The 16,054-nt window shown below is 40.8% G+C and overlaps 1 protein-coding gene across 1 annotated transcript; it reads left to right on the plus strand.

Moving 5' to 3' along the window:
- The first annotated feature begins 14,091 nt into the window (after positions 1 to 14,091).
- On the plus strand, positions 14,092 to 14,795 carry LOC129651545 (interferon beta-2-like). Its single transcript, XM_055580232.1, has one exon. It carries the CDS (start codon positions 14,092 to 14,094, stop codon positions 14,650 to 14,652), a length of 561 nt encoding a protein of 186 aa, XP_055436207.1. The 3' UTR covers positions 14,653 to 14,795.
- The last annotated feature ends 1,259 nt before the right edge of the window (positions 14,796 to 16,054 follow it).

Raw genomic sequence — 16,054 nt, forward strand, 5'->3', positions numbered from 1 at the left:
ACATTTTAGGAATCAGCAAACTAAAATGGACTGGAATAGGTAAATTAGCTCAGATGACCATTATATCTACTATTGTGGGCAAGAATCCCTTAGAAGAAATGAAGTAGCCATCATCGTCAACAAGAGTCCAAAATGCAGTACTTGGATGCAATCTCAAAAATGACAGAATGATCTCTGTTTGTTTCCAAAACAAATCATTCAATATCATGGTAATTCAAGTCTATGCCTCAACCAGTAATGCTGAAGAAGCTGAAGTTGAACGGTTCTACGAAGACCTACAAGAACTTTTAGAACTAACACCCACAAAATATGTCCTTTTCATATAGGGGACTGGAATGCAAAAGTAGGCAGTCAAGAAACACCTAGAGTAACAGGCAAATTTGGCCTTGGAGTACATAACGAAGCAGGGTAAAGGCTAATACAGTTTTGCCAAGAGAATGCACTGGTCATAGCAAACACCTTCTTCCAACAACACAAGAAAAGACTCTACACATGGACATCGCCAGATGGCCAACACCAAGATCAGACTGGTTATATTCTTTGCAGCCAGAGATGGAGAAGATCTATACAGTCAGCAAAAACAAGACCGGGAGCAGACTGTGGCTCAGATCATGAATTCCTTATTGCCAAATTCAGACTTCAATTGAAGAAAGCAGGGAAAACCACTAGACCATTCAGGTATGACCTAAATCAAATCCTTTACGATTATATAGTGGAAGTGAGAAATAGATTTAAGGGACTTGATCTGATAGACAGAGTGCCTGAAGTACTATGGACAGAGATTTGTAACATTGTACAGGAGACAGGGAGTAAGACCAACTCCAAGAAAAAGAAATGCAAAAAAGCAAAATGGCTGTCTTAGGTGGCCTTACAAATAGCTGTGAAAAGAAAAGAAGCCAAAAGCAAAGGAGAAAAGGAAAGATACACCCATCTGAATGCAGAGTTCCAAAGGATAGCAAGGCGAGATAGAAAAGCCTTCCTCAGTGAGCAGTGCAAAGAAATAGAGGAAAACAATAGAATGGGAAAAGCTAGAGATCTCTTCAAGAAAATTAGAGATACCAAGGGAACATTTCATGCAAAGATGGGCTCAAAAATGGACAGAAATTGTATGATCCTAACAGAAGTAGAAGAGGTGTCAAGAATACACCGAAAAGAAAGAAAGAATGTGAAGTCGCTCAGTCGTGTCCAACTCCTTGCAACCCTGTGGACTGTAGTCTACCAGGCTCCTCCATCCATGGGATTCTCCAGGCGAGAATACTGGAGTGGGTTGCCATTTCCTATTCCAGGGAATCTTCCTGATCCAGGGATTGAACCTGGGTCTCCTACCTTGCAGGTAGATGCTTTAATCTCTGAGCCACCAGGGAAGCAGAACTATACAAAAAAGATCTTCACGACCCAGATAATCATGATGGTGTGATCACTCACCTAGAGCCAGACATGCTGGAATGTGATGAAGTCAAGTGGGCCTTAGAAAGCATCACTATGAACAAAGCTGGTGGAGATGATGGCATTCCAGTTGAGCTATTTCAAATCCTGAAAGATGATGCTTTGAAAGAGCTGCACTCAATATGCCAGCAAATTTGGAAAACTCAGCAGTGGCCACAGGACTGGATAAGGTCAGTTTTCATTCCAATCCCAAAGAAAGGCAATGCCAAAGAATGCTCAAACTACTGCACAATTGCACTCATCTCACACGCCAGTAAAGTAATGCTTAAAATTCTCCAAGCCAGGCTTTAGCAATCAGTACATAAAGTCTGAACTTCCAGATGTTCAAGCTGGTTTTAGATAAGGCAGAGGAACCAGTGATCAAATTGCCAACATCCGCTGGATCATCGAAAAAGCAAGAGAGTTCCAGAAAAACATCTACTTCTGCTTTATTGACTATGCCAAGGCCTTTGACTGTGTGGATCACAATAAACAGTGGATAATTCTGAAAGAGATGGGAATACTAGACCACTTGACCTGCCTCTTGAGAAACCTGTATATGCAGGTCAGGAAACAACAGTTAGAACTGTACATGGAACAACAGACTGGCTCCAAATAGGAAAAGGAGTATGTCAAGACCGTATATTGTCACCCTGCTTATTTAACTTATATGCAGAGTACATCATGAGAAACGCTAGGCTGGAGGAAGCACAAGGTGGAATCAAGATTGCATATCAATAAACCTCAGATATGCAGATGACATGACACCACCCTTATGGCAGAAAGTGAAGAGCTAAACAGCCTCTTGATGAAAGTGAAAGAGGAGAGTGAAAATGTTGGCTTAAGCTCAACATTCAGAAATCTAAGATCATGGCATCCGGTCCCATTACTTCATGGCAAATAAATGGGGAAACAGTGGAAACAGTGGCTGACTTTATTTTTGGGGGCCCAAAAATCACTGCAGATGGTGACTGCAGCCATAAAATTAAAAGACGCTTACTCCTTGGAAGGAAAATTATAAGCAACCCAGATAGCATATTAATACTGAGACATTACACTACCAAAAAAGGTCTGTCTAGTCAAACCTATGGTTTTTCCAGTAGTCATGTAAGGATATTAGAGTTGGACTATAAAGAAAACTGCTGCTGCTGCTAAGTCACTTCAGTCGTGTCTGACTCTGTGCGACCCCATAGACAGAAGCCCACCAGGCTCCCCCATCCCTGGGATTCTCCAGGCAAGGACACTGGAGTGGGTTGCCATTTCCTTCTCCAATGCATGAAAGTGAAAAAAGTGAAGTTGCTCAGTCGTGTCCGACTCGTAGCGACCTCATGGACTGCAGCCTACTAGGCTCCTCTGCCCATGGGATTTTCCAGGCAGGAGCACTAGAGTGGGTTGCCAAAGAAAACTGAGCACTGAAGAATTGATGATTTTGAACTGTGGTGTTGGAGAAGACTCTCAAGAGTCCCTTGGCTTGTAAGGAGATCAAACCGGTCCATCCTAAAGGAGATCAGGCCTGGGTGTTCATTGGAAGGACTGATGTTGAAGCTGAAACTCCAATACTTTGGCCACATGATGCGAAGAGCTGACTCATTTGAAAAGACCCTGATTCTGGGAAAGATTGAGGGCAGGAGGAGAAGGGGATGACAGAGGATGAGATGGTTGGATGGCATCACTGACTCAATGGACATGAGTTTGGGTAAACTCTGGGAGTTGCTGATGGACAGGAAGGCTTGGCATGCTGCAGTCCATGGGGTCCCAAAGAGTCGGACACGACTGAGCGACTGAACTGAACTGAAGCCTCCTGAATAAAGAGGGAATGGGGTTACCCACTCTGGGTCATAGAATGAACAAGGGACAGTTTCAGGAGGGATTGAATGTGATTCTTGAGACACAGATTAGAGGAGGGAGGGAGATGAGTGGAGAAAAGCCCAGGTCATGGACACAGTTGCCTGCTTGGGGCCTAATAAAAACTGGAGCACTTTCAAGAATTAGTGGAGAACTACATACATCATGGGAGGTCAATCTGCATATGTGGAATCCAGGATCCTGGAGTAGGATGTTGAAAGGAGAGTAAGTTTCTACATTTGGCCACTCTTGTGAAAAGAGCCTTCCTGAACTGTTCAAAACGAGGCAAAAATAGCAAGGCAGGCTGGGGATTGCAGAGACAGCTAAGAGATGTGAGAACCAGTAGCTGCCATGATAAATGTGACTCAAAAGAAGTAAAGAGGGCTTCTTAAGCTTATTTATATTTATAAAACACACATGTCATTGCTAAACTTTTAAATAACTCATACAAAGGAATGCCTACCCTTGACCTCTAGGAGGATGCACCTTAATCCTGTACTGTTAACAATTTAATGGGTATCCTTCTAGACATTTTCATATGTAGTTAATAAATTTATACATATGGACATATTAAAATATATCACAAAAATATCATCTTTTATAGACTTCAGTTTCTAATTTCTTTTTTCCCGCTAATAGATCTTTGAGATTTTTCTTCATTAGTACTTAAAATTAGATTGCCTAGTTATAAATTCCTACATTGTGTCTTAACTGCAATAACTAACTACAATAACTGTCTTACTAAGATAATCATAAAAGCTCCTCTTGAAAGTGTGGTAAGATTAATTGCCTTAATTTATAGCACATGCTCAGAATGGTACCAGACACTTCTCAAGTGCTCCTTACGTATTAACTCTTTGGGTTTGAATCTGGTTAGAAGATTATTTCCTGATGTTCTGGGTCTGTGCTCAGGAAGATGAGGCAGTTCCCAGAGAGCTGGTCAGAGACAGATTCCTGCAGCTCACCCACCACTCAGTGAGAGGGGAAATAGCCATTCACTGGGATGACGAGGCCAAGCCTGTTGCAACAATACCCAGAGTTCTAGACGGAAACATTTGTATGTGGCACACAGGCCAGCTGTCTACAAGGACTCACCCCCACCCTCACTGGATTCTTTGTTTTCCCTGGACTTTAGGAGCTCAGAGTTTCAGCCAAGAAGACACAGGCGTCTGGCAGGCAGTCAGGACGATCCTCTGCTCTGTGCACTCAACTCAGCCAGGAGGCCAGGCCAGAGGGGATTCCCAGGCTGGATCCTGAAATCCCATTTGGCAGCTTGCATTTAGTTTCCTTTTCACTTGTTGCATCAACTTCGTTGCTATTTTTGCTTTCTGGGGTTCATTATGCAATCTCTGATGATGTAACAAAACTCAAGTCACTTGTCGGTTTTGAGTATGCAGATGGCTTTGCTTTAGGCTGTTTCACTTTAAGGAAGATTCAGAAACTGCCTCAGAGACAGGAAACTAACCCAGAACCCACACAGTGGGATTTGCTCACGTGTCAGCAGAGGGGGGCCTCTGAGGCTTGTTCAGCAGCTGCCGCCAATGTGTTGTCCTTTTAACCGTTTTCTCAACCTTGGGTTAGCCTGACTCACTGCACCCCTGATAGTGATTCTGAGGATTAAAGTCCAGCTCAGAGAACGGCCTGGGATCTGAAGTAAACGCAGGCTTGATGCAGACGGGCACGTTCTGAAAGGGCAGGTCTGAGTGTCCAGCAGCAGCGGGTCCTGGCAGCGAACAGTGAAAACAAGGCCTGGGCTGCTCCTGCCTGTTCCTGGGCCATCGACCTTCTGATGGGCGCATTCTGAGAGTGACAGCGGAGCACAGTGTGGGATCCTCTGGTTGGGTATGTTCTGAAGGAGTTAGGAGAGCTAGGCAGAGAGGCCTTCAGCGGAGTACCTAGTTCCAGCTGCATCCTGAAGTGAGCTAGAAAAAAAGTGCACAATGAGCCTATCCAAGGCCTGTGACAAGATGTGCAGGGTGTGAGAAAGGAGAATAGAGAAGACTGCAACCAGGGGCACTTAGATCTCTCTGCATATTGTCCCTCTCCACAGCAGGTGGGAGGCCTGAGGAGGGGGTCTGGGCCCATGAGGTGTTGGCTGTGAGCACAGGGCAACCCCAGCCTGGGCAGAGTCAGCCTCAGGTGCTGAGAGAGGGCGAGAACGAGGCCGCAGCTGGAAGGTGGGAAGACATGCTCTTCCCTCAAGCTGGAGACAGACATTGTGTCCTGAAGTTTCACAGGAACGCCCTAGGTTGCTGAGCAAAATGTCTCCTGTGTAGTCAGGCCTATTTTTAAGTTTTGTATACACTTATATAAATCTATGTTTTCTTTTGAGTTGAGTTTCTTTTACTCACTACTATGTTTGTGTGTTTATTGTGCTTCTTACATCTTTTTATTAACAAACCTATTATAAGCATAGGTAGCAACTTATTTATTTATGCCATTTTAAAGGATATTTAGGTCATTTTGTGTTTGGTACTATTATCAATAGTGCTGGTATAAATATTCTTTACTTATATCCTGATGTACATTCACTTGATTTTTTTTCCAGGGTGATTGCTGGACTTACTAGGTCATAGGCTATGCATATTTCAGCTTTGCTACAAAATAGTTTTTAAAGTACAATTTCATACACCAAATAGCAGTTGCTCTATACGATCATCACACTTCACATCTTCAGTCCTTTAAAATTTTTATTTGCAGACAATATATTTGTTTATTTAAAAATTTGAAAATCCAACCAAATACTTTTAGATATAGCATTTGTAAAGTTAGCCAGATTAAAAACCAAAATTATTTTGATATGTGTTTGTGTATGAAAATGCAAGGAAAACCTAGTCCATTAAATGGTAGAAAAATTTAATGAAAAAAGTGTTTTATTCATTCTTGCAACAACAATAAATAACAAATATGTTGGAAAAAACCTCAGAATGTAAAAAATATATAATCAAGCCAGTAGCAAAAGTTTATTGAGAGACATTTAAAAAATAGTCCAATAAATTGGCAGCGTTTGCTTCTTTTGTTTATGAAGTGGTTAAGAAACATTTGCTAAATATTTTCTCACTAAATGACAGTGTGAGTCTCAGAAGGAGGTGGCCTAGGCAGTCTCCTATTGTAGACTCTGTATTCCCTTCTCACGGATGCTGACCACCTCATCACATGCTTACACGTCTTTTGCTCACTCAGAAGAAGAATTAGTTGGACAAGTTGCTTAATCCTTACTGATGATCAAGATGAAAAAAAAAAGGACAATCTCAATGTAACATAGAAAGCTTCTATTTTTCATTAGTTTCTGGCCATCTAATTTGAATCAAATTTCAATTATAGCCTTGTACTTAGAGGACAAAAGTGAAGGTAATTTGCCTGTCAATGCTACATTCAAAAGGATTAAAGTCTGGGACTTCCCTGGTGTGCCAGTGGTTAAGAATCCACCTGCCAATGCAGGGGACATGGGTTCCATCCCCGGCCAGGGAGGATTACATGTGCTGTGAGGCAACTAAGCCTGTGCACCCCAACTACTGAGCCCATGCCCTAGAGTCTGTGCTCTGCAGCCAGAGAAAGCTCCACAGTGAGAAGCCTGAGCACCTCAACTAGAGATCAGTCCACGCTTGCTCCAACTAGAGAAAGCCCACCTGCTGCAACAAAGAGCCAGTCCAGTCATAAATTAATTAATTAAAAATTACCTAGTCTACACTTTATTAAGAACTCCTTAATGCCTCCCCCTCTCACACACACTCTGGTTGCAGCAACTTTTTATTTATTTTCTTATTTTTGGTTCTGAGATTTGTGGGATCTTAGTTGTCTGACCAGGGGTGGAGCTCAGGCCTCCTGCCCTGAAAGCATAGAGTCCCAACCATTAGATCTCCAGGGAATTCCCAGATCTCCTTAGTTTTTAACCTAATGTTCTTTTTCTGTTCTGGGATGTCATTTAAGATGCCCCATTACCTTTAACTGCCGTATCTTCTTAGGCACCTCCAGCTATGACAGTTTCTCAGTAGTAGACTTTTTATGTTATTGTCAATGGTATCATTTTTAAATGTAATTTTCCAACTTTTTATTGATCATATAAAAAGAAGTGGTTGATTTTTAATATTGATCTTATTCTCCTATTACTCCCTCCATCTTGAGCTGTGTTGGTCACCATGGAGTCAACAACGCCATGTGGCCAACTGACCGCTTGACTAGTCCATCTGAGCTGTACTGTGACTGAAAGTATGTACTGAATTTTGAAGGCACTATGAAAAAGAAGAATGTAACCATCTCATTAATAGTTTTGTATTGGTTTATGTTGAAATGATAGCATTTAAATATATTGCGTTAAATAAAATATACTGTTAAAATTAACTTGTTTCTTTTTATTCTTTTGATGTGGCTACTAGAAAAATTTAAATTACACAGGTTTGGCTTGTATTATATTTATTCTGGTCATTGCTGATTTTGAATGAAATTAATAAACCCAAAAATGCCACATTTATTAACCCAGATTAGTTAATAATGAAAGAATACATTCACCAGTTGGAAAGTTGGAAACCTTGCAAGAAAAAAAGAAAAAAAAAATCACCCTTTACTTTCACTAATCAAACATAATCACTATTAAAATACTGGTATATTTCCTTTAATTAGTTTTTTTCTCTACATGCTTTTACATAGTTGCATTGTACATATAATTTTACGCCCTGATTTTGAATATAACTAAGTGCTTTTTATTTTGTAATCACACAACATGTGTTCATTATAGGAAAAAGTTTAAAAGTGAGAAAAGAAAGCTAAACATTTAGTAACATTTATTTTATTCTTTCCTGCAGATAAAGTGCACTAAGTGATAAAAATGCCTGAGAATCCTATCTCCCAGATATTCTCTTTTTATGGGAAAAAAAATCCATGTACAAACAGTTCTAAAGGCAGAAAGTGAAAGAATTTTCCTCCTGTTGCATTCTTATTTAGGATATCTACTACCAATAGATAAGTGAAACTGCCCAGTGATAAAAAATTGCAGGCATATATCAGCATATATATGTGTATCTTTATTAATTTATAAAGTTAATAATAATATCATGTCCATTATTAAGTTCAGTTCAGTCGCTCAGTCGTGTCTGACTCTTTGCGACCCCATGGACCGCAGCACCCCTGGCTTCCCTGTCCATCACAAACTTCCGGAGCTTGCTCAAACTCATGTCCATCGAGTCGGTGATGCCATCCAACCATCTCATCCTCTGTCACCCCCTTCTCCTCCGGCCTTCAATATTTCCCAGCATCAGGGTCTTTTCCAAGGAGTCAGTTCTTTGCATCACGTGACGAAAGTATTGGAGTTTCAGCTTCAGTATCAGTCCTTCCAGTGAATATTCAGGACTGATTTCCTTTAGGATGGACTGGTTGGATCTTCTTGCAGTCCAAAGAACTCTCAAGAGTCTTCACCAACACCACAGTTCAAGAGCATCAATTCTCCAGCGCTCAGCTTTCTTTATAGTCCAACTCTCACATGCATGCGTGAGTACTGGAAAAACCATAGCTTTGATGAGATGGACCTTTGTTGGCAAAGTAATGTCTCTGCTTTTTAATATGCTGTCTAGATTGGTCATAACTTTTCTTCCAAGGACCGAGTGTCTTTTAATTTTCTGGCTGCAGTCACCATCTGCAGTGATTTTGGAGCCCCCCCAAATAAAGCCTCTCAGTCTTTCCATTGTTTCCTCATCTATTTGCCATGAATTGATGGGACTGGATGCCTTGATCTTTGTTTTTTGAAAGTTGAGTTTTAAGCCAGCTTTTTCACTTTCTTTCACTTTCATCAAGAAGCTCTTTAGTTCTTCACTTTCTGCCATAAGTGTGGTGTCACCTGCATATCTGAGGTTATTGATATTTCTCTCCGGAATCTTGATTCCAGCTTGTGCTTCATCCTGCCTAGCATTTCGTGTGATATTGCTCTTTTTATTAAATATTCTTGAATGTATGTCTATACCTGACCTTCCTTTTAATGGCTATAAAGTATTCCATTTTGGTGTGTATGATAATATTACTTTGTCAATTCCCTACTGATGGATATTTAATTTGTCTTTTTCACTATGAATTGTATAATATAGACATCCTCAGTTTCCTAAAAGTAATCCCCCTTGATCAATATATGATATTTTTATATGCTGTTGATTTGCTTTATTTTTCCATATTAAAACTTTTCTCAATTAACAGATTTTTCAAAACTTATCTTGTGACTATGTCTTATTTAACAAAATTTAGTTTTTTCCTTTATTTCTAATGATTTCCTGTCTATATATTACTTCATTTCTGCATTTGTCTAATATTGTTTATGTTGTTTATGTAATTTAAAAATATTTAAATACTTCTCTGGTAACGCTAATTTGGGAGAAGGCAATGGCACCCCACCCCAGTACTCTTGCCTGGAAAATCCCACGGACGGAGGAGCCTGGTGCACTGCAGTCCCTGGGGTCGATAGAAGTCGGACACGACTGAGCGACTTCACTTTCACTTTTCACTTTCATGCATTGGAGAAGGAAATGGCAACCCACTTTAGTGTTCTTGCCTGGAGAACCTCAGGGACGGGGGAGCCTGGTGGGCTGCCGTCTGTGGGGTTGCACAGAGTCGGACACGACTGAAGCGACTTAGCAGCAGCAGCAATAACACTAATTCAATCTGTTTCATTTGCATGTATTCCTGGTATATTTTCATCTGTAGAGCTGTTAGTCCGGCACCTTATTCTCTTTTTTCTAACAATAATCTGTATGAAATTTAATCTTAATACCACTATTCTGTTGCTTGATTTTACAAGAGTTTATGCTTCCTCAGTTTCTACAATAGAAGTAGTTCAGGGTGACTTTTCTAGTTTGACAGAGCTCCCCCTTCTGCTGCTTCTGTAAAATGTTAAAAAATATGGCTGCTTGCTTTCTGAGATTCCCACCTCTCACCCTGGTCTGGTCTTCTCTTTTCTTGTTTCTCCTGTTTATATACTGCTAAAATTTGATCCCATTGTTAGCACTTACTCCTCAGTGTAGATCCATTTCCAAAGCAGAGCTGTGCCTGGTTGATTTGAACCTTGCTGGTCTCCTAGACTATTTCACTGCCTTTCAGAGCTTACCGAGGTATCATCACAACTCAAAAGCTATAACATTGAGCCAAATCCCTTCTGGTTTCAGCTGCTGTTTTCAGATTGGCCCGGATGGCTTTCCAGTAAATACCTCTTAGCTACTTTGGGGTTCTTAGGTCCATTGCTTTCCTCTGCTTTCTCCCACGTGGATGCTCCTCTCAGGCTGGTCCTGTGGCAACTGGTGATTAGTCCTCATCTGCTTGCATTTTTGTGGCTCATATCCATGAGTTCCATGCTCAGTAGGATTTTTGTTTCTATCTGGTGGCAATGTCTGTTTCTTTGTGAGAACTCATAGAAATTTAAAATTATACCGCTGCCACTGTCATCTTCCCAGAATCATTTTTTGGATTGGTTGCTTTATCTTTTCCATTCTTAGTACTCTTCACTCATTTGAGGGAATGACACAGGCATCTTTCCCACTCACCCAGTTTAGAAGGAAGGATGAATTTCTTCCTCTCTACTCCACATTGCATCAGCACAGCTCAAGCACAAGTAGTTTCTTAGGAATACCTTGGACATCACCAATAGATAGTCCTCTCTGGGAGATCTGGGAGATATAGCTTGTTCAGTAAATTGTAAATATCAGAAGACAGGAGATCTATTGATGATGAGAAACCTGGAGGTCAGGATTATACATTTACCCAGATACTTCTAGCCTCTACTTCAGTTTGGTACAATAGAAGTAATGTTCCTGTACACTAAGTAGACATTAAAATTATAATAACCAATAGTACTGAGGTAACTGTAAAATGATGGAGAATTTCTTCAGCTTCTGGTCCTGTCAGGAAATGAGAGATTTCACAGAAATGAATTAATTCTTCTCTACCACTAGCACCTAGGCCTACAATTAGGTAAATCTCCTAACTACTCTGCCTGCACTCATTCTGTTCTTTGTCCTTTACTTATTGCTTCCTGTAGAGAGATTATTTTTTTTTCCCCTCAAATCTAATTAAGTTACTTAGCTCCACCAAAACCCTTCCATAGCTTCTACTGTTCTGAGGATAAAGAAAAACTTCTTCCATGGTCTTACACCCTGTGTGCTGTCTGGCTCTTGCCTGCCTTCTGGCCTCATCTCAGATCATTCACTGACCACTTTCTGACTTAAAAGTCACAGTGGCCTTCAGTCCAGTCCTTTACCCTGACATGTGTCTCCCACCACAAGGCCGTAGCACATGCAGTCCCATCTGACCTTCCTTCTGATTTTAGCTCCAGTGTCCTTGCCTCAGGACAGTCTTCTTTGATTTCTTCTACTACATTATGTCCTTATATCACAGGTGCCCACAGTACTACGTACGTCTCCTTTGTAACACTGGTTACCATTGCATTTCTATGCTCTGCTCATTGCTCAGTCATGTCCAACTCTTTGCAACCCCATGAACTGTAGCGCACCAGTCTCCTCTGTCCACAGAATTTTCCAGGCAAGAATACTGGAGTGGGTTGTTCCTTCTGCAGGGGATCTTCCTGACCCAGGGATCGAACCCGCATCTCCTGTGTCTCCCTTACTGGACTCTTTACCTCTGAGCCACTGGGGAAGCCCACTGCATTTTTACTTTTGTGTATGTCTTTGATTAATGTTCTTCTCTCCTGCTTAAGTATATAACCCGGGAGAGTGAGGGTCACAGTCTGCATCGTCTCATGCTACAGTTGCATATTGTGTAAATTTAGTAAATTCAGGTTGAAAGATAAGGCAAGTATTGCTAAAGACTGAAAATTATTAATTAAGTATTAAATAGCATACTTAGAAGAACTTATTTTTATATTTAAATCTTTAAAAATGTACTGTACATCTCCCCATCTATATAAGCCAGACATGAAAATCATAATTTGATTTTTTTTTACTGATTCCTTTCTTATCAGCATCAGTACCTACACATAAACACAAAAATAGTCTCGGAAATATCAAACTAGAACCCCTTGTCTCAATCCCCTGATTGTTTAGTATTTTTTTCTTCCATTTTCCTTCTAGATCTCCTCTTAAAGGTGGTATGTATTTGCATGAGAATGGAAAATCAGACTAGATTGTTACAAGTATGTACAAAATAAAAATTCATTGACCCTCAATAATGGTCACAAAGGCCAACTACAAGAGGAACCATGGACTTTTATGCATGGCGGGTGTAACATTTATTTAGTCTGCTTAGAAATATTACTTAGTCTTTAGTTTTCAGCTATTTTCTGGATAGTTGAGATAAAGCAATATTTTCCTGGGCTCTGAAATCACTGCAGATGGTGACTGCAGCCACAAAATTAAAAGACACTTGCTACTTGGAAGAAAACCTATGACAAACTTAAACAGCATATTAAAAAGCAGAGACATCACTTTGACAACAAAGGTCTGTCTAGTCACGTATGGATGTGAGAATTGGACTGTAAAAACGGCTGAGCACCGAAGAATTTATGCTTTCCAACTGTAGTGCTGGAGAAGACTCTTGAGAGTCCCTTGGACTGCAAGAAGATCAAACCAGTCCATCCTAAAGGAAATCAGTCCTGAATATTCATTGGAAGAACTGATACTGAAGCTGAAGCTCCAATGCTTTGACCAAATGATGCAAAGAGCTGACTCATTAGAAAACATCCTGATGCTGGGAAAGATTGAGGGCAAGAGCGAAAGGGGGTGACAGAAGATGAGATGGTTGGAAGGCATCACTGACTCAATGGACATGAGTTTGAACAAACTCTGGGAGGTACTGAAGGACAGGGAAGCCTGGAGTGCTGCAGTCCATGGGGCCGCAAAAAGTCGAACCCGACTTAGTGACTGCAAAACAACAACAAGGTGGATAAAGTTATGTAATGTCTTGCTGCTTGTAGCTAAGGCCTCCAAAAAATTCAGATCATCTTAGTTTAATATCATCCTATTTTGTTTTTTATATGCATTGTTTTTTCTTTTTATTTACATATATTTATTTTTAATTGAATGATAATTGCTTTACAATATTGTGTTGGTTTCTGCCATATATTGACATGAATCAGCCATAGGTATACATATAATGCCCTTTCTCTGGAACCTCCCTCCCCACTCCCACCCCATCCCACCCCTATAGGAACATCACTCTATTTTAGATAGAAAAAAGTAGATGTCTTTTTTTTAAATCATAAACTGCATGTATTTAATTTAAATCATACATATATCATGTATTTATTGTTCATCAACTTAGTTTAACATTATTCTCTTATAGATAGAAAAAATAGGTGTCTCTTTTAAAATCATAAACTGCAAGTATTATTGTTTGGTAATAGCAGAATTGAGAATTAAACCTAATTTTTATGAAAAAGAAAACTCTCTTACAAACAAGGCCCTCTCTCCCCAAATCTCATAATATGAAAAGAGAAAAAGAAAAAGAAAAATCTTTTCCAAATAAAAGAATCCTATAATAATCTAGTTCAAAAGATTTGGCTTATATTTTTCTTTAACATTTAGCAATTCATTGAAACTTTAAAAAATATTAGAAATTCTCAGTTTCTATATCTTTTTTCCATGTGGTATATATAACTTAAAATAGCAGGGAGCTTAAAGAAAAAGAGTTTAGAGGCAATTAATAATTTAAATGACACAGGAAAACTGAAAGGGAGAACTGAAAGTGGGAAATTCCTCTCAAATAGAAAGAATGGAGGGCCATCCTGTATAAGTAGCCCACACTCAAGGAGGAAGGACATTCACTCTGCAAACCCTCGAAGACTCAGCTTCAGCATCTACTAGCAGAACAGGTAGCCCTGTGCCTGTTTTCATCATGACCTACCGGTGCCTCCTCCTGATGGTTCTCCTGCTGTGTTTCTCCACCACAGCTCTTTCCAGGAGCTACAGCTTGCTTCGATTCCAACAAAGGCGGAACCTTGCGGTGTGTCAGAAACTCCTGGGGCAGTTACCTTCAACTCCTCAACATTGCCTCGAGTTCAGGATGGACTTCCAGATGCCTGAGGAGATGAAGCAAGCACAGCAGTTCCGGAAGGAAGATGCCATATTGGTCATGTATGAGATGCTCCAGCAGATCTTCAGCATTCTCACCAGAGACTTCTCCAGCACTGGCTGGTCTGAGACCATCATTGAGGACCTCCTTGAGGAACTCTATGGGCAGATGAATCGTCTGGAGCCAATCCAGAAGGAAATAATGCAGAAGCAAAACTCCACTATGGGAGACAAGACCGTTCTTCACCTGAGGAAATATTACTTCAACCTCGTGCAGTACCTGAAGTCCAAGGAGTACAACAGGTGTGCCTGGACAGTCGTGAGAGTGCAAATACTCAAGAATTTTTCTTTCCTGATGAGACTAACAGGTTACCTCCGTGACTGAACATCTCCCACCTGTAGCTCTGGGTATGGACAATGTGACTTTGAGGTGAGACTCTTCAGCCAGCAGAGGCTCTTAAAGTAACTGACAATGCAATGCACTGGATTTCAATGGACAGTTAAAGACTAAGCTGTTTTTAAATTGATTTATGCTTTATTTATTTATTTAAACTTTTTTATGGGAAATAAATTATTTATGAAACAAAAGTCAACGTGGCAGTTTTAATGTCAACTTGATTTATGTGACAACACATTACTAAAATTGCAGAGCACGTAGGAGACATTCTTTATAGAATGAGCCTGCCGAGTTGTAGAGTTTCTGGCCCCTGCCCTCAATGAATTTAAAATGAAAGGAAGTTATGTGGAATATACAAGGTAAAAGATGGTAAGGGAAGTGATTTTAGGAGGAGAATTGTGGCCTGAGCCTCTACAGAATTAAAATGTAGATACAAGCAGATGACTGTGGCCTTAGAAGCAGGGGCGCCTACTTTCTGCACTCTGCCCCAGGTTCTTTGGCCCTCAATGTAGAATTTGCCTGGCTGTCAGGGTAACTGGAGGAATATTTCAACTCTTGTGTTTGCCCTTAATTCATCCCTATTCTCTGTGGGATGTCCTGCTTTCCTTTCCACATCCCCCATCCATAGGATTTTAAAATGTTTATGTCCCTCCCCACCCCCCAGCCACGCCCAAGGGTGAGAAGTTCCCTGGCACTTCCGTGAAACTGTTAAGTAGCAGTCTCTTTATTGCACTCTTCATGAAACAGCCAAACTGTATGGTTGTCTTAGGAGAGCTGGGGTCTCTGTCTGCTTCCGGGGCATAGAGGCCAGGAGGAAAAAAAGACTCTGCTTGATACCCCCGCCATCTAACTAGTTTTTTTTCCCTCATTTTTTCCCCCCAGGAAAGCGAGTCTGCTCCTCGTTCTCCCTTCCTTGTTCATACAGGACTATCCTATCTGCTTTTCCTGCTGCTCTGCATCTCTGAAACCACATACTCTCTAAAGCCAAATCCAAGACAGGTGTAACAGATGTAGTGGTTTCAGGCCAAAGGAAAAACCAGAAAGCAGGGAAGAAAGGGAAGTTCAGGAGGGTAGAGGGGGCACTCACTTATCCTAGGGCTTACCCTGGGAAAATACAGTTTCCCTAGGAGCTCCTGGGGCGCCTGGCCAGCATGGCTGGGACACTGTCTTTGTACTGAACCCTTTGAGAACCTGAATTGGTGACTGTTCCTGTCATTAGCTGCCTCCATCCATGCATTGTGCTGAGCATTTTCTCCTGGAGTAAATGCCTAGGAGTCTGCCTTGCCTTTAAGGGATTCAGCTTTGAAAAGGGTTCAGGATGGGGAACACATGTATACCTGTGGCGGATTCATTTTGATATTTGGCAAAACTAATACAATTATGTAAAGTT

The sequence above is a fragment of the Bubalus kerabau genome, chromosome 4 (assembly GCF_029407905.1).
Source record: "Bubalus kerabau isolate K-KA32 ecotype Philippines breed swamp buffalo chromosome 4, PCC_UOA_SB_1v2, whole genome shotgun sequence".
NCBI classification, from domain to species: Eukaryota; Metazoa; Chordata; class Mammalia; order Artiodactyla; family Bovidae; genus Bubalus; species Bubalus kerabau.